This window comes from Lotus japonicus, chromosome 5 (genome assembly GCF_012489685.1).
Source record: "Lotus japonicus ecotype B-129 chromosome 5, LjGifu_v1.2".
In the NCBI taxonomy this organism is placed as follows: Eukaryota; Viridiplantae; Streptophyta; class Magnoliopsida; order Fabales; family Fabaceae; genus Lotus; species Lotus japonicus.
Genome location: NC_080045.1, coordinates 67,203,304 through 67,224,301, shown reverse-complemented (window position 1 = coordinate 67,224,301; position 20,998 = coordinate 67,203,304). Strand labels below are relative to the sequence as shown.

The 20,998-nt window shown below is 36.9% G+C and overlaps 3 protein-coding genes and 1 long non-coding RNA gene across 5 annotated transcripts; all 4 read left to right on the top strand.

The window, feature by feature from the left end:
- The first annotated feature begins 51 nt into the window (after positions 1-51).
- LOC130720031 (uncharacterized) lies at positions 52-932 on the top strand. Its single transcript, XM_057570614.1, has 2 exons — positions 52-705; positions 858-932. The coding sequence occupies exons 1-2, from the start codon at positions 52-54 to the stop codon at positions 930-932; spliced, it is 729 nt and encodes a 242-aa protein (XP_057426597.1).
- Positions 933-1,762: 830 nt separating this feature from the next.
- Positions 1,763-3,373, top strand: LOC130721556 (uncharacterized). The gene is made up of 3 exons (XR_009013508.1): positions 1,763-1,952; positions 2,370-2,436; positions 3,152-3,373. It is a non-coding gene; the product is annotated as an uncharacterized LOC130721556 (long non-coding RNA).
- Positions 3,374-4,654: 1,281 nt separating this feature from the next.
- On the top strand, positions 4,655-6,723 carry LOC130720758 (seed linoleate 9S-lipoxygenase-3-like). 2 transcript variants are annotated; one of them, XR_009013234.1, is made up of 6 exons: positions 4,655-4,697; positions 5,108-5,176; positions 5,325-5,398; positions 5,524-5,631; positions 5,762-5,834; positions 6,499-6,723. XR_009013234.1 is itself a non-coding variant. In XM_057571451.1 (5 exons), exons 1-5 carry the CDS (start codon positions 5,038-5,040, stop codon positions 6,516-6,518), a joined length of 414 nt encoding a protein of 137 aa, XP_057427434.1. In that variant the 5' UTR covers positions 4,960-5,037; the 3' UTR covers positions 6,519-6,723. The 2 variants fall into 2 exon arrangements, 1 of the variants encoding a protein (XP_057427434.1); XM_057571451.1 differs by lacking the exon at positions 4,655-4,697 and having other exon boundaries at positions 4,960-5,176.
- A 4,158-nt stretch (positions 6,724-10,881) lies between these two features.
- Positions 10,882-20,452, top strand: LOC130721312 (ABC transporter B family member 20-like). Its single transcript, XM_057572077.1, has 11 exons — positions 10,882-11,553; positions 13,437-13,491; positions 13,574-13,749; positions 13,880-14,080; positions 14,908-15,167; positions 15,244-15,554; positions 15,652-15,872; positions 15,998-16,338; positions 16,550-17,337; positions 17,423-17,664; positions 18,654-20,452. The coding sequence occupies exons 1-11, from the start codon at positions 11,191-11,193 to the stop codon at positions 19,884-19,886; spliced, it is 4,191 nt and encodes a 1,396-aa protein (XP_057428060.1). The 5' UTR covers positions 10,882-11,190; the 3' UTR covers positions 19,887-20,452.
- The last annotated feature ends 546 nt before the right edge of the window (positions 20,453-20,998 follow it).

Here is a 20,998-nt window from a genome sequence, read left to right as displayed (position 1 = left end):
AATCAATACCATCTGATGCATGTTCTACTAAACTAGCTAGTATCCTTCAATATGGCTTCTGCTTCTTCCACTAAAGTGACCATGAAACTTCTAGTTGACACAAAGAATCAGAAAGTGCTTTTCGCTGAAGCTTCAAAACCTGTTATAGACTTCCTCTTCAATTTGCTCTGTCTCCCTGTTGGAACTGTGGTTAGGCTCCTGACCAAAGATGACATGGTTGGCAGCTTGGGAAATCTATACAAAAGTGTGGAAAATCTCAATGACAACTACATGATACCAAACCAAGACAAAGATGTTCTGTTAAAGCCAAAAGCTCCCATCTCTTCAACTCAAATAGCTGGCCTTCTTCCTGCTGCAAACGATAACGTTGCTGAAGACAACCTAGGACTTTCCTTCTTCATGTGCCCGAATCGTTGTGAGAATTATGTTACATGTGATAACACAACTCGTTGTCCTCGGCGGTCGTACCACTGCGGCCAAACTATGAACGTGAAATTAAATTATATTGGAAAAAAGATTGTTACTGATGATCAGGGAAGTTCCATAAAGAGTGGGTTTGTGAAAGAGATAGTGACTTTCATGGTGTTGGATGATTTAGTGGTTGAGCCAATGTCAACCATTTCAAGCATTACCTTGCTCAACAAGTTCAATATCAAAGAGGTCGGTGTCTTGCAAGAGAAGGTGGTTGAGTTGGGCATGGCTGAGGTATAATGTCATGGTTAAAAGTATCTTTCCGTGCTTAATTTCACACTTCCATTTTCTTTTTAACTTTGGTGTATCACGTTTTCATTTGTTAAAAATGTTATTGTAGATATTAATCTGGTTTATTGAAAATGTCATTTTGTATTATTTAACAGGGTATCAAGATTCTTAAGGCTTCTCTGCAGTCCAAGACCGTTTTGACAAGTGTGTTCCTCAAGAAAGAATATTGAATATGAAAGAATATTTTGACGGAAGAAAGTGCTTATATTTAGATTATCGCATTTTGGTTTTTGTGGTTTTTGGTTGCATTGATCTTTATAATGCTGTTTACATTTTGAATGAATAATTTCAATGAACCAGTGTGTTTCATTATAATATTGTGCTAGCATGATATATATTAATGATAGTATTATCGTCTATTGGGTTAATATTTTTCAATCATAGTATTACTGAAGGATGTTCAACAATCAATCACTTTGAAGAAATTTTATTAAGAAACCACAACCAGTTTTAGTCTTCAATTCAAAGCATATATGGTACTTATCTTGTAAGATTATAAATTGTTCTGAATTTTTTTTCTTCTGTAATTAACAACTCACGAATAGTCATGTAGGAATAACAAAGTAAATTTTAGATAAAAAAGTACTAAAATATTAAAAGAATTATACACTTCAATTAAATCCGGCGTTACAGATGGAAAAAGAAAAGTGAACAGATGAAATGTACTGGCACGACCAAAAGCCTCTCCTCAACTAATCATATCATATCTACTACTTCTTATTCTTCCACTACTGTAGCTAGAAGACCTCCAATTACACTTCGACACGTGTCCTTCTTTGACTTAACTCTGTTTTATATTTTTTTTTTCCAACTCGCACAAGCAAAAACGACGCCGTTTCCTTTCACACTGTTCATCACCGTCTCTGAGTCTCTCATCAACCCTAGGTCTCTAATCGCGTGTTCTCTCCCTCTCTACCTACTGATTTTGAGTTTTCGACGGTACCCATCACATCCCGCCAGACTCTTCGCTAGATACAGTTCATCCGCGTACGACCAACTGTTCACTGATATGCTAGGTTTCCTCTTTCCCGTGGTTTTCTTCTCACAAACGGCGTTGTACAACTTTCAATCAAGAAAGGGTTATTAGGTAAGGATGCAGAAGGATAAGCGAAAATCGTGGAAGGAGAAGGAGGAAGCGTGCTCTGTGCGGTTGAGTATGAGAAGGAGAAGCGAAGATCGTGGAACAACAGGTTCGTCTCCTCTATTCATTTCCTCACATCTGGATTAAAATACCATAGTTAATTGATCGTACGAATAGTTACCTAAACCATATGCAAATGATGTGCTACTGGTAATAGGGTAATGGGTTTCTCCTTTTTGTACTCAAGGTCCTCTATAAATACTGGCATCGTTTACCCCTTTATCTCCGCAGCTTATGATGTCCTGTGAATCCCCTCTAAAATTTACTGATTGAAACAACTGGAAAAATGGATGTGTAGCTATTTTATTTATCTCTTCTATAGTGTCTTCATTGAGTTTTGTTTTGCATTTTCTTTAATGCTTCAACTGCAAATTTCATTTATGGTCAAGATTACAAGTTAGAGTCATGTGATATTGTGATCTTTAATTAACTTATAATATTTTCTGCCTTTTCCATTTTTTTGTAGGGTACTCTTGCATATGAGGCAGAAATTGGTTTTGAAAGGCTTGCAGAAACGTCTGGTCATGTGTGTGGTTAGTGCATACTTCATTTCTTATTTAAAAACTTCTTTTAAAGCCTTTGGTATATTCATTCATTCATTAGCTTTTTCTAGATATGTATTATGTAACTCCTTCAAAATATGGTGTATCTATGTGCATTGGTTGATTACTTTCATTAAGTATTGTTAATTTGTTGACTATTTTTTCTTTCTTAGTTTCTCTGTTGTTTTTTGTAATCTTGGTGTGTTGTTAATCTGAGGTATTGACATTTTTGACTGGTGAGGTTTAAATTTTATCCCTTTTCAAGCTCAGTCACCAACTCTCTTCCTCTTGGTGGTTAGCTTTTTTTCCCTTCCTTCCTTTCTTCTAATTAACTGCTTTGCTTTCTGATTCTCCTTCCTTCCTTTCCCCAGGTTGTTACTGATTTTCTTACTGATTTTCCCCAGCTCAGTCACCAACGCCATTATTGTTACTGATTTTCTTTGATTTCTTTTACTTTTTATTCATCTTTATCTGTGTCCCTTTGATCTGGACAGAATCTAATGAAATAATTAAATACATATGTTGCTTTGGTTTTGTTTCCTAAAGAATTATCTTATAATTATGTGTGGTGTTCCAAATCTTTAGACTTGATGAATTGTTCTTATCTAATAACATTTCATATGATTTTACTGATCTGTTTGATTTCTCCTATTCTCTTATTTCTCATGTATCTGCACACATGAAGCTAATAATTATCTTCATATAGGCAAACCTGAAACAAGAACTGAAGATGCCAAGGTTGCTAACACAGCAAACCTGCTGCTGCTGCTGGAAAAGAGGGAAAAGCTTTGAGCTTTTCTAGGTTGGATGTGTTTGCTGCTGAACCATTTGAGAACTTACCACTCCCCTTGCTGCAGAGAGAACAAGAAGGAAAGACCCTCTAAACAGCTTCAATAAGTAGTTAAGTGGATGGAATATCAATGACCACCATTATTGGGTTGTAAGCTCATCTAACCATTGTTACTCTCTCTTCAGTAATAGTACATTCTATGTTTTTTTTTTTGCTTCCCACTGTATTTTGTTCATTGTTGTTGGTAATAGTTTTATTTTATGGAACTGCCATAACCTACTTTGGAATTATCAGAAAAATGAGCAAGGAAGAATATACTTTGAATGCATCTGAAATTAGAAAGGCTGTCTATTATATTATTAACTTAATACTTTGAATGGAGCTTGCCCATAGTTCTTCTGAGAAAAAAAAAAGATGGTTGTTTTGTTACTTTTATTATAAATGCATAATCAGTGGGAATGATTCTTAGAAGATCATCCATGCTGGAAAGTTTTAAATCACATTTAGACACTGCTATAATCTCTCTTTCTTGCTTTACTATCTCAATAATGGAAGCTTTTTTTTTAAAAAAAAAATTAGTGCATTGGTTCAACTATTTTTAAGTACTATATTGTTAGATAACGTCTTTGCTATACTCAATCTGCTTCTACTGTCATGGGTTTTACAATTTCTTCATTTTATGTTTCTATTTAGATTGTGTATTGGCTTAGCTTATAGAAGCATAAGCATTTGGAAGAGAAGCATAAGTATTGGGTATTATGGATTATGATGTTCAAAGTTTGGTTTCCATCCAAATATGCAAGAACAATAGCTCTATATTATTAACTTAAGTATTGGGTATTATGGATTATGATTTTTGGTAGATATTATTGGATTGATTACAGAGTACAAGATATTTGGTGGTTGTTAAGGGATTGAAGCCTTACGACATGAAGTTATATTTTCAATTAGGCTCCTGAAAACTTTGATTTCTAATCTAACAAGTTTTCTGGCTCTTCACAGGTGGGGAGATCTTTTTTTATGTTTTAATGGCGGTTGAGGCATAGAGGCATAGTCAGTGTCTATAACCAAGTCGCGTGTGGCTTGCCTGACTAGGTTATGAGGGAATGTGCATGTCAGGTGAAACTTGTGGAATAGGATTGAGCTTTCTATGTGAGGAGTGGTAAGTCATTATGAGAGCTTTAGATCTTATATATTTTTTAGTGTCTACATAATTGTACTTCACTGATATTTGTTTTCTTATGTCTGCAAAGCTAAAGGGGTTTGTCCCACAAGCTTGGCTGTGCTACGAGATGCAGTTCCAAAAATCTTCTCCAGGTGTGTTTCTCCCTTCATTTTAGCTTCCTTCATTTGATTCTGCATTTTTCCTTTCTTTATCCATTCATGAATTTCTAACTATTTTTCTTTCTTTCTTCTTCAATGATTTTTGCTTCTCTCATATTCCCAGCTGAAGGTCATTGAGGTGCGTTTTCCCTTTCTATATTTGTTTCTCCCTTTCTCCATCTTTTCGTGCATTTCTCCCTTTCTCCATCTATTCTAAAATGTTACTTTTGTTATTTTTATGAGATAAAAGATTGTCTAGACTTGATTACATGTTGTGAAAATTATGATGAAGTCTTTTTTTTAATCTTAATGAAAGAATGAAAATTATGAGAAGGGGACACAGGGGTCAAAGTCTAATTTTGATAAACACCCTCAACCACTAACACTTCTTTTTTCTTTCCATTGACTGGATTTTTTTATTTGTTTTCATTTCAAATTCATTGAGGCTATGAAATCAGTTATTTGATAGCTTTGGTGACATGTATGACTTATATGAAGGGGGAATTAAGCTGCCTACATATATACTGAATAAAATTAATCCTTTACCAGTGTTAAAGGAAGTCTTCAGAACTGATGGTGAACAATTCCTCAAGTTTCCACCTGCTAAAGTGATTCAAGGTTCTCTACCTTTGTCAAAACAGCCACTTCCTCAAAACTGACACTTACAAGCAAAAATGTAATAACTTTTTTACATTTAGCAGCTTGAAAGAATGGATATTTTGACAATGGTTATTTCTTTTTATATGTTGAACAGTGACTAAGTCAGATTGGAATACTGATGAAGAATTTGCAAGAGAGATCATTGCTGGTGTAAATCCTGGTTTAGATCACATCCTTCAAGTAAGCTCAACATTTCATTGTATACTACATTAGTTTCAATTTGGTATCAGCAACATTGATCCACTTAATGTCCTAATGGTGAACAATTGGTTAAATTCCTCATAATTTTTTAAAATTAATTCCAGGAGTTTCCTCCAAAAAGTAAGCTAGACAGTGAAGTCTATGGGGATCGTACAAGAACAATAACCAAAGAACAAATAGAGCTTAACTTAGATGGGCTCACTGCAGATCAGGTAAAGATAAATTTTTGTTTCCCATGATAAAAAATTACGTTTTTTATGGTAAACTATGTTATTGTTTTGTTGCCATAGTCGCTCAAGTAATGTCGATATTATTCTAACCAAGTTAAATTTTGTTGGACAGACTATCCAGAACAAGAAATTGTTCCTGCTAGATCACCATTTCAGCTGTTCGGAAGATAGGACCTTTACTAAAGGTGAGGTGGTTCTGTTGCTTCATTTGTTCTAGGATGTTTTTCATGTGACTGGTTTCACTTTAAATCAAAGAAAGGAAATACATTTGAAGTGAATTTTTCCCCTGCAAAATGCTCATTCTCCCCCCCCCTCCCCCTCCCCTTCCCCCGCAAAATGCTTATTCTTTTCATGACACAAACCAAGAAAGCTGCTAATTCATTCCTTTTTGTCTCTTTTATATTATTATTGTTTTGTGTTTGGATTGAACTTTGGACCATAGAATAGTCCTTTGGCTTTTGTGTGATAGATATTAGTGCTCTATATACGATATATGCAGAAATATACATTTTTTTATCACTTATGCTTGGGACGGAACCCACATTTATATAGTGAAATTATGGTACTTTGATCGGGTAATGATGATCCACTTTGTATGTGAGATATTTTAAAGCAGTATATGAAAACATTTTTTTTTGGTTAGCATGTTCAATTGAGTTTTTTTCACAGTTTGGTTTAGCTACCATAGTGAGATGAATGTAGGTTTGGAGTTAAGAATGACAAGTGCAGTACTTGCTACAAAATTTTAAAAAAAAAAGTGAGAATGTGGGCAAAGCTGCACATATTTGCCTTTGTGCACATTTACCTCAATACAAGTTAGTCTTTTATCTTTACTTTGCTTTACTGCAGGTCCTCTCTTAGAATCTTGAACCTTTGTATTGAGTCAGTCTTGAAGAACTATAGAAGTAGCTTATAAAGTGGTGGTTCTCTCCTAAAGTTGGTTTGCTATGGACTTTGGAACCTTTCTATTGAAGTGAGTCTTGAAGATCTATTGATCCAGCTAACATATTGGTGTATTCATTCATTCTTTAACTATTTAGTCATTTCCTAATTGCTAAATTTCATGTTTAACATATTGTGATACAGTTTTAAAATGAAATATAAGGCGATTTTTTATTGCTTTACTGTGTCTCCTGAAGTTGATTGCTTTAGTAATCAACTTTGCTTATTTTATAAGTATTCAGGCGCAAGTACTTTTAAAGTTGGTCTCTTTATTCTCAAGAACTATTGATAATACAATTTGGTTTTAGAGTAGTGTAATCTAATTTATTTGTCATCTGCTACCTTGTGTTCATTTAAATTTTTACCATGTGGTGTTCATTTGGTTATTCCATTCACTTAAATGGTTTACACACGTTTCAGTCCGTATTGTTAGTGTTGTATTAGTTTTGGCAGGATATTGGAAACAGTTGGTCTGATTATTGAGCTGTGGGTTTGCTTAATATACCAAATTGTGTTTTGGTTTTTTCTAGCTGGATAATCAATTTAATTTCTAATTGTGTATTGAAAATGTGTTATTAGAATCAAACATTTTACCTTAACTGTATTTTTTTCATAATCCCATAAAAAAGTATAAAAAATGGTAAATGTATTTGCAATAGAAAAGAAAAATGTTTTTTTTTTAATTTAAGCTATAATATATTTATAGTTCTTTCAAATGCATCTGCAAAATAATTTTTTTATCTGTTTATTTTATTAGAGCTAAAGATGAGAAAATATGTTATATAAGAGATATTTCTGTACATGTTGAGAGAGGTTGATTGTCAACACTATAAATATATATATATATATATATATATATAATATTTTAGAAAAATAATAAGAGATATTCCTATTTGTTTAGTGAATTTAGAAAAATCTCAAATACGTGGATAATAAATTGTTCCCTAAATTTATGGTTCAAAATTGTGAACAAGTTCCTTGAAGACAAAGACCATGTGGCCAAACTGCGAAGCGTTGGTTAATCTATTTGTGTAAAAATATTTTCTTTTAGTTTCAAATATCTCTCACAGTCTAATATGTTATTACATTTCAGCCAACTTTTCATCTTTTACAATAAAGATTGTGCCAAAGTGCAAGTCGACAGGGGTCAAATACAATTAACATTCGAAACTCATCTAATTTATATATATAAGAAAGATAAAACATACTGTTCAAAAAAAAAAAAATAATAACAATTTATAAGTGATTAACAGTGGAATTCTAATTCAAATACTTAATAATTGTGACTAATAGTGGAGTTCATAAAAAATTATCCGTGCATCGCACGGACAAACGGGGATAATACTAGTCATATTTATTCCCCTTTCTTCACTCGACAAACAAAACAACACTCTCCATTTTTTAAATAGCCATTTCATTTCTTATATTACTAACTAACAATAACAATAAACATTTAATAACAGCATTCAGAACCAGATGGTTTTAATTTTAAGTTCATTCAGAAATTCTGGGATGTGATGGCAGAAGACTTTGTCAAAGCGGTTCAAGAATTCTGGTCTCGTGGGGCGTGGCCGAGAGGGAGCAACGCTTCGTTCATTGTCTTAATTCCCAAGGTTTGCTCCCCGCAACATCTTGGTGAGTTTAGGCCTATTTCCTTGATTGGGTGTATTTATAAGGTGATCTCAAAGCTGTTGGCGGCACGGTTGAAGCTTGTCCTTTGGAAAGTTATTGATGATCGCCAGTTTGCATTCCTAGGGGGGAGACATATGTTGGATAGTGTGGTGGTTGTAAATGAGGTAGTTCATGAGGCGCGAGTTTGTAAGAAACCAACCCTTATTTTTAAGGTGGATTATGAGAAGGCTTATGATTCAGTTCAGTGGGAGTTCTTGTTTTATATGATGAGGAGAATGGGCTTTGCAGAGAGGTGGCTTGGATGGATTAAAAGTTGTCTTGAATCTGCTTCTGTTTCAGTTTTGGTGAATGGCAGTCCTTGTAATGAGTTTAAGATGGAGAAAGGACTCAGGCAAGGGGATCCTCTTGCACCTTTTCTTTTTCTTATTGTAGCGGAGGGGCTTAATGGATTGTTCATGAATGCAGTGAAGATGGGTAAATTCAGTGGGTTTAAAGTTGGAAGGAATGATTATGTGGAGGTCTCTCTACTTCAGTTTGCTGATGATACTCTCTTTATGGGGGAAGCTACTCTGCAGAATACAGTTGTGATTAAATGTGTCTTACGGTGCTTTGAATTGATTTCTGGGTTGAAGGTTAACTTTAACAAGAGTAAGCTAGCGGCTATTTCAATTGCAGATGGCGAGTATCAGCGGTTTGCATCTATACTGCATTGTAAATTGATGAGGATTCCTTTCATTTATTTGGGTCTTCCAGTAGGAGGACGACCTAAGCTTCTAAATATGTGGGATCCAGTAGTCCAAAAATTCAAAGCTAAGTTGTCAGCTTGGAAGTTGAAGTCAGTTTCTTTTGGAGGTAGAATCTGTCTAATTCAGAGTGTCCTTTCAGCTCTAGCTCTTTTTTATCTGTCTTTCTACAGGATGCCGGTGGGGGTGATCAAAATTTGTAATGGCATCATGAGGGAGTTCCTATGGGGTGGGGGTGAGAACACAAGGAAAATTGCTTGGGTAAGCTGGTCCTCAGTTTGCAAACCAAAGGAGGTAGGAGGGTTAGGAATTAAGGACTTGAACTTGTTTAATAAGTCACTGCTTGGTAAATGGAGATGGAGATTTTTGACTGAGCCTGAGAGTTTGTGGTGTCGAGTGATCAAGGCCAAATATTTTGGGGAGACTAGCTTGCGGGTGTCCACATGGTGGAGAGATGTGATGGATTCCTCATGTGATGGGAGTGGGGATTGGTTTGATCTTGGTGTGCAAAAATGTGTCAAGAAGGGGAATGCAACAAAGTTTTGGCTGGAGAATTGGGTAGGCAATGGTATGTTGTGTGATAAATATCATAGGCTATATAATTTGTCTAAACTGAAATATAATTATATTCATAATTGTGGGGTTTGGGAGCAAGGGGCTTGGAGGTGGATGTTGACCTGGAGGCGGCCGCTATTGGGTAGAGAAGTGTCGTGGCTTGATTCACTGTTGGAGGAGGTGAAGAGGATGCCTCTTACAGAAGCTGTGGATGATAAATGGATCTGGCTACCAAGTGCTGATGGCGTGTTTTCTGTTAACTCTTTTTACTCTTTTTTGCAGGCTCCCTACTTATCGGAATCAGATCCAATTTTTAATCGGGTCTGGCATTCTGCAGCTCCATCTAATGTTAAGGCGTTCTCCTGGAAACTTTGGTGGGATAGAATTCCTTGTCTAGTAAACTTGTGGAAACGCAAGGTTTTACAGTCTCAGGAGGAGGCCAACTGCAAGTTGTGTTGGGATGGGATGGAGACTTGTGCTCACCTAGTGTTTTCTTGTTCGGTGGCGATGGATATTTGGCGAGAATGCTATCACTGGATGGGAGTGTTTACAGTGTTACCAATGTCCCCTCGCGAGCATCTTCTCCAATTTAATTTTGGCAGCGGGAAGAGACAGCAGAGAGGAGCCTCGTCCATTTGGTTAGCTATTGTGTGGTCAATATGGTTATTGCGTAATGAGGTGGTTTTTAGAGCGGCTGAGGTGGATATCCCGTCGATCTTAGAGCTGATTAAGTGGAGATCATGGCATTGGATTAAAGCTAAGTTGAGTGGATTTTCTTGTTCGTTGTTCGAATGGTCTAGACACCCGCTTATTTGTCTCCAAGAACTGTAATGGGATTGCAGGTTTTAGTTTTTTGTAGCTGGGTTATACTTCTGGGTTGTAGTTTATTAGCTTTTTTCTTGTTTTTTCTTTTCTCTTTGTATTAAGGGTTGGAGTACCCCTTGTACTCCCTTTAATGCATTCTTTTGCCTATCAAAAAAAAAAATTAAAAACCAAAAACAGCACACCAACATTTAACACATGTGTCACTCCAATGAGGAGCCTCAACGTATTTTCATGGCACATCAACATCATGTAGCGCAACACACGTTGACTCAGTTGATAAAAATGATCTACATTTCATCAAAATGTTATGTATTTTATTTCCACTACCGGTGTGAGAAATGTGTTGGAGGACGACTTATTATCGCGAAATCATACACTAGCTCATGACGGTGATCGGAACCGAATTTGCTCAAACCAGTTTGTTTAGCTCATAGAAAAAGCACATCATCCAGCTGTTGACACATTTACCAACACCATCATGGCTTGAAATGACGAAAACACCCTCCTTCCTCCATTTTCCAGCTCTACATTCTGTGCATGCCATCACAGCACACACTCACTGTATTTTCTATTCATTTCAATTTCATTCATCCAAACTTAAAAAACAAAAAACCAAAATTGGAAACCAAACCTCAACACCAAGAACAACAACTTCAGCTCCGGTCGTACACCTTCGTTGACCAAGTCAACCACCGCACCAGCCGCCACCAAACTCCACAACCACCTCGCCGGCGTTCAATACCACGCGTCGTTTCCTGTAGAAGCTGGCGCTGGTGGGATCTGTTGAGAGGTTTTTCAATCTTCGAGTTTCTGTGTTGTTGTGGTGAGCGGGGGATCGGAGACGATGGTATCAAGGGGGCTGTTCGGGTGGTCCCCACCGCACATGCAGCCACTCACGCCGGTCTCCGAGGTGTCAGAGCCGCCGGAGTCGCCGTCGCCTTTCATGGACTTCGGCGCCGAGACCTCCGCGTCGCAGCAGGTGGAGGAGGATGAGGAGATGGAGGAGCAAGAGGAGGACGAGCCGCCGCCAGCTGCCGTTCCTTTCTCGCGGCTGTTCGCCTGCGCTGACCGTCTCGACTGGGTCCTTATGGTGGTTGGCTCCGTCGCCGCCGCCGCTCATGGCACCGCGCTTGTGGTTTACTTGCACTACTTTGCTAAAGTTCTCCAGGTTCCTATGCAGGAGGATCAGTTTCCCAGGTTCAAGGAGGTTAGAATTCATTTCATTTTCTATGGAAATCATTGTTTTTATCGTACACAGCTTCTAGGTTTCGATTATTTAGTGGAAATGTGTCTTTACTGTTCCATTTGTTTGTTTAGCTCCATGAACTCGGTTGTGGTTTAGCTACTAGCTTTGATGTAATTGAATAGTTCATTTTTCATGAAAACTGGCTTCACAGGTACACTGTGTATTACATGCCACACCTTGGCCCAGTTTGGGTTTAGTTTCTAGCTTCTAGAAGCTTTTCAACCGCGATAACTCTTTGGTTTCTAACTTAGACACAAGTCCTTATAAGTTTATAAATGTTTATGTACAAGTTAAATGAGAGAGTCCGTTTTGGAAATAGTTGAGGTGCAAAAGCTGATTTTAACTTATGCAAGAACTTATACGTGATTGCAAGATTGTTTCAAGTTTTTCTTTACATATAGGTGATTGTTGAGAAGTTTATCTAAATTGACTCCTTCTCTAGTCTCTTTCCATTTTCATAAGGGACATGACGGCCATCCGGCCCACCCCTTTTCCTGGCCATTATAGCACTTGTGTTGACCTAGGATTGCATAAGGGGCACTCTGTGCAGGGTTCCAAGCTCCTTAAGAATTTGGAGATTGATGCTAGAAATTCAATTTTTTTTTTGTCTAGAATTGGTTGTGTTAAAAAATTGCATAGAGTGAGGGTTAGGGGCTAGGGTGTGAGACATGGATGCCCTATTTGAAGAAGAATTTCCCCCTCTTATCAAGCTTGACTTTTATGATATGCTATTAGATCCTTGTTTGTACACCTGACAACTGATTACATTGATGCCGGGGCTAGTCCATTATTGGTTGGGTTTGAGACATGGAGCTGCCATTTAAGGAAGGTTATACCTTTTATCTCCTAACTTCACACAATTTCTTGATATATCATTACTCAAACCAGAGTGTAGCTGTAGTAATAAGGACTTGGATTTTGAGGTTTTAAGATAAATTCAAACATGGATTAATTAGGGTATTGATAGGATGGGTTTTTATTGCAGTCTGTCATGGGAATTAAGTCTAACAAAACTTACAAGCAAAATAAAAGTAAGCTAGGCTTCACACCTAGAGTTTGATTGCATTGCCGTTACTCAACTACACAACCTGGAAGAGAGTAATTTTCTGCTTTCATTCATAAAATTGATTATCCAATTTTTTTTAGGTGCTTTATAGATAGTAGTTATATTAAGGACAAAACATGACCACTATATTCCATAGGACTCCTATAACTTCTCCTTCACGGATAAGGAATACAGTCCTAATCCAATAATGATTTAGACCTCCTACTATTGCTGGAATATTACCAAATTAAGGTCCAATATCAGGTAAATAACAAGCCAGGCCTGAATTCATTCAACCTAAGACCATATAAATAATTACCCAAAGTGGACCTTGGACTGAAAAAAAGTTATGATCTTGACCTTTAGAATATTGCAAATGTTCTGTAACCATAAGTAACTTGCATTGAATTGGGACAATCAGATATTCAGATCTGTCAAGTTACGCTTTCTTGATGCTAGTGTGTCTTTCATCACATTAGAACTTTACATTTTACAAATACATCAAACTCCACAGTTGTGAGCAGGTGCAAGAACAGAAATTGTGGAGAAGAAAAATAGTCACATAACTGAACATGGTTCAACCCATAATGGACTATAGGCTATGTTTTATAGTCCAGTTCATCCAGAGAACCAAAGATTATGGCTTTTAGTGGTTCAACAGTACAACCGGTTAATTTAGTGGTTGAACTAGATGACATCATTAGTACACATTTAATTATTCTGCAATAGACATTGTTCGGGAACAAGATGTTAAAAATGGACTGACGCTTACTTACCTTTGTTGTTGTTTCTTCTGCAGCTTGCTTTAAACATTGTTTATATTGCTGGGGGAGTTTTCGTTGCTGGTTGGATTGGTAAATCAATTACAAGGAATGTTTCTTATTAGATATTGAATTAAGTTTCTTGCAGTACTGATTTTTCTTTCTTGTTTAATAGAGGTTTCGTGTTGGATACTTACTGGAGAACGGCAGACAGCTGTCATCAGATCAAAATATGTTCGAGTATTACTTAATCAAGACATGAGTTTTTTTGATACTTACGGGAATAATGGAGACATTGTGAGTCAAGTATTGAGTGATGTGCTGCTCATTCAGTCTGCTCTTAGTGAAAAAGTATGTTGTACTCCCGTCATATGCATATATGTGTATGCTTTTCTTTGCAAATTTGTTATTGTTTCAAGATAATATCTGAAATTGCAACACATATCTCATTCAATATGTCTATTGACTTTTAATGATACAGGTTGGGAATTATGTTCATAATATGGCTACATTCTTCAGTGGTCTAGTTATTGCTTTTATCAATTGTTGGCAGATTGCATTGATAACATTAGCTACAGGTCCTTTTATTGTTGCTGCAGGAGGAATTTCAAACATATTCCTCCATAGGCTTGCAGAGAATATTCAAGATGCATATGCTGAAGCAGCCAGCATTGCTGAACAGGTTATTTATTGCTTAAATTTTTTTCATTCTTGCACTGAACCAATGATGTGCTTGATATGTGTGTGTGTGTGTGATGTTTCAATCCAATGGTGGATTTTGACTGATTTGATTTTACTATATATTGAAAGAAGTCAAAAAAAAAGAATCTGAATCTTTTTGAAAGTCTTTCATATCATGCAAGTGATTCTGTATTTTTTTTCCTTTATAATATTATTCATACGGTAAGCCTAAAACATTTTGTTATTGTGCATCTAGAGGGAATTTCTGCAAAAAAAGTATTCGATAGAATCAAGTTTTATCTTTTCTCTTTACCAGGTTATGGAAACAGGACGTACTTGAGATGGGTGTTAGTTAGAGGGTATCTTTTTTTTTGTTGTTGAGAGGAATGGGTCTTCTTTAGTTCCTCCAAATGGGAAGATAAAAGGATGTCAGGATTTGTGAAATGAGATTTGTGAAATAAAATGCTTCCAGATTTCCACAAACAATACTCTGTTTGTAATAATGTATATGTTGTCACATAGACGCAGAATATACACCCTTAATAATTTACTAATATATTTGGTCCATGCTTCTATTTGTCTAGCTGCTTCATTCAATCCATAGGCATTTAATTATATATGGAAAATATTTGCTTTTTGGTGGGAATGAAATGAATACAATTGCCTTGATCGCTTTATTTATTTTTAAGATTGGAGATGCTCCATTTTAATCTTTATTTTTTCTCTGTTTTGAATTAGCTAAAGTGGAAAGAATGTTAAAGCTCTTATCATTTGATGAATCAATTAACTGTCAATGGTTCTGAGTGTGTACATTTTCTTTTGCTTCAGGCAGTTTCCTATATAAGGACCTTGTATGCATTTACAAATGAGACATTAGCTAAATATTCATATGCAACATCCCTGCAAGCCACTCTTAGATATGGTATATTAATAAGTCTTGTCCAAGGGCTTGGCCTTGGGTTTACATATGGGCTTGCAATATGTTCTTGTGCATTGCAACTCTGGGTCGGAAGGTTATTGGTTGTGCATGGAAAAGCTCATGGTGGTGAAATTGTAGCGGCTCTTTTTGCTGTGATTCTGAGTGGCTTGTAAGCATTATTCCCAACTCCTATATTTTATTCATTTTTTAAACATTTTGCTTACCATTTTTGTTACTTGACTAAGGGGATTGAATCAAGCAGCAACAAATTTCTACTCATTTGATCAAGGGCGAATAGCTGCTTATAGACTCTTTGAGATGATAAGCCGGTCATCCTCATCTTCAAATCATGAAGGCAGTTCTCCTGCCTCTGTACAAGGAAACATAGAGTTTCGGAATGTTTATTTCAGTTATCTTTCTCGCCCTGAAATCCCTATTTTGAGTGGGTTTTATCTCACGGTTCCTGCTAAGAAAACTGTGGCACTTGTTGGCAGAAATGGCTCTGGAAAGAGCAGTATTATTCCACTTATGGAGCGGTTCTATGATCCAACATTAGGTAATTCATTTCTCCTTAGTGCATATTCATGCTGTCTCTTTCAAAGCACATTTCAGATTTAAATTTTTTTTTGCCAATGGCCCAATATATGGTTCAGGAGAAGTTCTTTTAGATGGTGAAAACATCAAGAATTTGAAACTGGAATGGCTGAGGAGCCAAATAGGACTGGTAACCCAGGAACCGGCTTTGCTCAGTTTGAGCATAAAAGACAACATTGCTTATGGCAGGGAGACCACCTCTGATCAAATTGAAGAGGCTGCTAAAATAGCTCATGCACATACCTTTATCAGCTCCCTAGATAAAGGTTATGATACTCAGGTGAAGCTTGACTGACATGATCCAATGAAGCCTATGGCTCAGTTTTTTGGTTTGTATTTTCAATTATATTTCATTTCCACTGTGAATCTTATTGCACTTCCAAAACTGGGCCTTATGTTTTTCAGGTTGGCAGGGCGGGTTTAGCTTTGACAGAAGAGCAAAAAATAAAACTTTCTATTGCAAGAGCTGTGCTTTTAAATCCATCCATTCTTCTGCTTGATGAGGTTACCGGTGGACTTGATTTTGAGGCTGAGAGGTCTGTTCAGGATGCCCTGGATCTCCTTATGCTGGGACGCTCAACAATAATAATTGCTCGAAGGCTTAGTCTTATAAAGAATGCTGATTATATAGCTGTTATGGAGGAGGGTCAGCTTGTTGAAATGGGTACTCATGATGAATTATTGACCCTAGATGGCTTATATGCAGAGCTTCTTCGATCTGAAGAGGCCACAAAACTTCCCAAGAGGTCTAATATTGCACCGAATCATGCTTCTGCCCCTGCCATGCACTATAATTTGTTTATGGAGAAAGTGACGCCTGTTATGAAAATAATTTATAGCAATAATAAACTAATAATAATTATGCTACATTTTAGTTCATTTAAACATCATTGAACTATAATATTTAATATTTAGTGTGCTTAAAATAACGAGTTTTCACCATTGGTATGTAAGCAGGATGCCTGTTCGAAACTACAAGGAGACTGCAGCTTTCCAAATTGAGAAAGATTCTTCAGAAAATCATAGCTTCAACGAACCATCATCCCCTAGAATGGTGAAATCACCCTCTCTTCAAAGAATATCTGCAGTATTTCGGCCTTCAGAGGGCTTCTTTAACTCACAAGAATCACCCAAAGTTCGGAGCCCACCACCCGAGAAGATGATGGAAAATGGTCAGTCTTTGGAGGCAGAAGATAAAGAGCCATCAATAAAAAGGCAGGATAGTTTCGAAATGAGACTACCAGACTTACCGAAGATTGATGTTCAGTCTTTGCATCGACAAACATCAAATGGTTCTGACCCTGAATCCCCTGTTTCACCTCTTTTAACATCTGATCCTAAAAATGAACGCTCCCATTCACAGACTTTTAGCAGACCAGATAGTTATTCTGATGATTTTCCAGTGAAAGCAAATGCAACAAAGGATACACTGCATCAAGAACAACCCTCAATTTGGAGGTTGGCAGAGCTTAGTTTTGCAGAGTGGCTTTATGCGGTGTTAGGAAGCATAGGTGCTGCTATCTTTGGTTCCTTCAATCCTCTTCTTGCTTATGTCATTGGCCTGGTGGTGACAGCTTACAACAAAATTGATGAAACTCATCACTTGCAAGGGGAGATAGACAAATGGTGCTTGCTCATTGCTTGTATTGGTATTGTGACCGTCATTGCCAACTTCTTACAACATTTCTACTTTGGTATTATGGGGGAGAAAATGACAGAAAGAGTTAGGAGAATGATGTTCTCAGGTTCGTACTTCCTTTTGCAGTAATTTTTTTTATAAACAATCTGGACTTTTGAGCTGTACTTTGACCTATTTACATAACATGGCAGCCATGCTACGCAATGAAACTGGATGGTTCGATTTAGAAGAAAATAGTGCTGACAATTTATCCATGCGCTTGGCCAATGATGCGACATTTGTGCGAGCTGCTTTCAGTAACCGACTTTCCATATTTGTACAGGACAGTGCGGCAGTTATTGTTGCTTTTCTCATTGGTGTTTTGCTGCACTGGCGATTAGCACTTGTGGCTTTAGCAACACTTCCAATTCTCTGTGTTTCTGCTGTTGCCCAGGTTTGCGCCTGCTCTTGTGGTTCTCTAGCTGATGGGTTAAGCTTTTATTTATTTTTCGTGTGAACTCAATTTGTGGAAAATTTTGCCTCTTGCGAAATTCAGTGATTTTGGAATTCATAATTTCTAGATCAGTTCATATCATGGATGAAAAATGAATTGTGGATGCCAATCCTGAATTGTGTGATTTTAGTTCCAAATGCATCGTATAGATGGCCTTTTATCATTATTTTCCCATTTGTTTCATTCATCGGAAGCCAAGTTTGTTGGATAATATGCCAGTAGTGACCAATTTATAGTTGGGGGGGGGGTCTCCTTTGCCTTAAGAATTATGAAGAAAAAAATAACAAATCCAAAATCCTCGAGATGTCTAGGAGTCTGGGTATGTATGAGACTTGCTAATGTTTAAGAAGGAAAAGTTAAAAAGTAAAATTGGTAATTTTTCATCTGAGTATGCCTGCATCTCTCTAAAGCACACAAATTGTGTTTCATTCACTGAAATTAAAGTCATTGATGATTCCTTAATGTAGAACGCTAAATTAGCATTCAGTTGTGTTTGTTTTAACAAAATTGATATTGAAATGATCCATGGCATTGCAGTAACTATAACATCTTTTCATGTTTAAGTTACTCATTTAATGATTGTAATGAGTATAATTTGGCAGTGTCTATTGCTTATTCTATTTGTCATCAGACTTTATCTCTTCTTAAGAGATCAGAGTTCTGATGCATGCTATTGCCTTACAGTATCAAATTTATCATGATTGAATGCTATTTTACCTCCTTTTTACTGGGGTTCCATTTTTATGCACTGACATTCTTATTTATGTTGTTTTATGTTTAATTTTCAATTACTACACTTCCGGACCTGCTTTTGCCAAATACATGAATGACTTAATAAATAATAATGCTGGCTAAGTACTATGATTTGGGGTATTTGATTTTATTGTTTGCATTATGCATGTGTTAAGGCATTTTCTTAAACACTGCAGAAATTGTGGCTTGCTGGATTTTCAAGGGGCATCCAGGAAATGCACCAAAAGGCATCTTTGGTTCTTGAAGATGCAGTCAGAAATATTTACACCGTTGTTGCATTTTGTGCTGGTAATAAGGTGATGGAACTCTACAGGCTGCAGTTAAATAAAATATTTAAGCAGAGTTTTCTTCACGGACTGGCCATTGGTTTTGCATTTGGCCTTACACAGTTTCTACTTTTTGCCTGTAATGCCCTTCTACTTTGGTACACTGCAATATGTGTACATAGAGATTATGCGGATACTCCCACTGCGATCAAGGAGTACATGATTTTCTCATTTGCTACATTTGCGCTTGTGGAACCCTTTGGACTGGCTCCTTACATACTCAAGCGAAGAAAATCTCTCATTTCAGTATTTGAAATCATAGATCGCGTGCCTAAAATTGATCCTGATGACAATGAAGCATTGAAGCCACCTAATGTATATGGAAGCATTGAGTTGAAAAATGTTGATTTTTGTTATCCTTCTAGGCCAGAAGTCTTGGTATTGAGCAATTTTAGTCTCAAAGTCAGTGGGGGGCAAACAATTGCTGTTGTGGGAGCTTCAGGGTCAGGAAAAAGCACTATAATATCTTTGATGCAGAGATTTTATGATCCAGTTGCTGGTCAAGTTTTACTAGATGGGAGAGATTTAAAACTGTATAACTTGAGATGGTTGAGAAGCCACCTTGGTCTGGTTCAGCAGGAACCTATTATCTTCTCGACAACTGTAAGGGAAAATATCATATATGCCAGACATACTGCCAGTGAAGCTGAAATAAAAGAGGCCGCAAGAATAGCAAATGCGCATCATTTCATTAGTAGCTTGCCTCATGGTTATGACACTCATGTTGGGATGAGAGGTGTTGACTTAACTCCAGGACAGAAACAGAGGATTGCAATTGCAAGGGTAGTGCTAAAAAATGCACCTATCTTGTTGTTGGATGAAGCTAGTTCATCAATTGAATCTGAATCAAGCAGAGTGGTGCAAGAGGCATTAGACACTCTAATAATGGGAAACAAAACCACTATTCTAATAGCACACAGGGCTGCTATGATGAGGCATGTGGACAACATTGTTGTTCTTAACGGAGGACGGATAGTTGAGGAGGGGACTCATGATTCATTGATGGCAAAGAATGGTCTGTATGGCCGATTAATGCAACCTCATTTTGGCAAGGCTATGCGTCCACATCGGCGGCTTGTTTAGAATGGGAGCATGTGATGTGAGCAAATTGCACAACTAATGTTTGTTCGTGAGAATTGTGTAATGTTCTGCTTGAGTTGAATCACCGGTGATTGCTGCACCTGATTGAATTTAACAGTGTCAGGTGATGGTTTGCAGATTGCAAGGATGGGAATGATGAAGCAGGATAGTGTAGGATTTGAAAGATTGGAATTTGGAGTTTTGTTGGTTTGAGGATTTGTGACTGGATGCATATTCTTTCAAAGAGAGTAAGGTGGTGGAATCAAACACTAATTCAGCTCTTTTATTGGACCTTCTTTTCACTCTCCCAGTCTCAAGGTGGATGATGAAAGAACCTATTCATTACTGTATTTTATTTTTCATTTTTGTGAAAATTGTAGAAAATACAGTCCAAGAGTTGTTGTAACATCTGTGTACATAAATAGGGATAGTTTAGATGGCATTCCTTTCAGTGCCTGAATTACAAGAATTCACCAGTGTTTTCCTTCTTTGTCCCTCAATTCCTTAAAAATTTCCACGTGTATTTTTGTAGTGAAGGTTAATCTTGTTCAATTTATTAAGTTTTCGCCCCCCATTTTTATTTTTTTCTGGTTTTGTGGCAGCATTCAAAGTTTAAACCATGATATAGTAAATACAATTTTCATATAACACTGAAAGGTCCATTCTCCTTTCCATGAGAAATATGTACATTCTACTAAGACGCTCTTCATGTGCAAGAGGCTCAACTTTCAGAAATTAATTACACATTGAAAATTTTATGATTGTGAAAAATATTAAACCATTTGTGATATAGGAATATAGGATAATACTACTATATATACATCAAATGGTTGGAAAATTGTCGAGCCAGCATAACATTACCGTGCAAGGTGCAACTTTGCTGGTTCATTGAAATTTGAAATCACTCATTTGGAATAAACCAAAGTGCATAAATTTTTCTCTTTTTTAAAAGACTAGACAGTGTTCCGGTAAGGGCTGACAGGGACCGACCAAAATGACGGGAGAACACTCAAGCGAGCTTCACCTAGGAGGGCCTCACCTAAAGCTCCAGGCCCACTAAAGTAGTGGACCAGAGCTGGGGGACTACTGTTCTGGGACGGACGGAGACACACCGA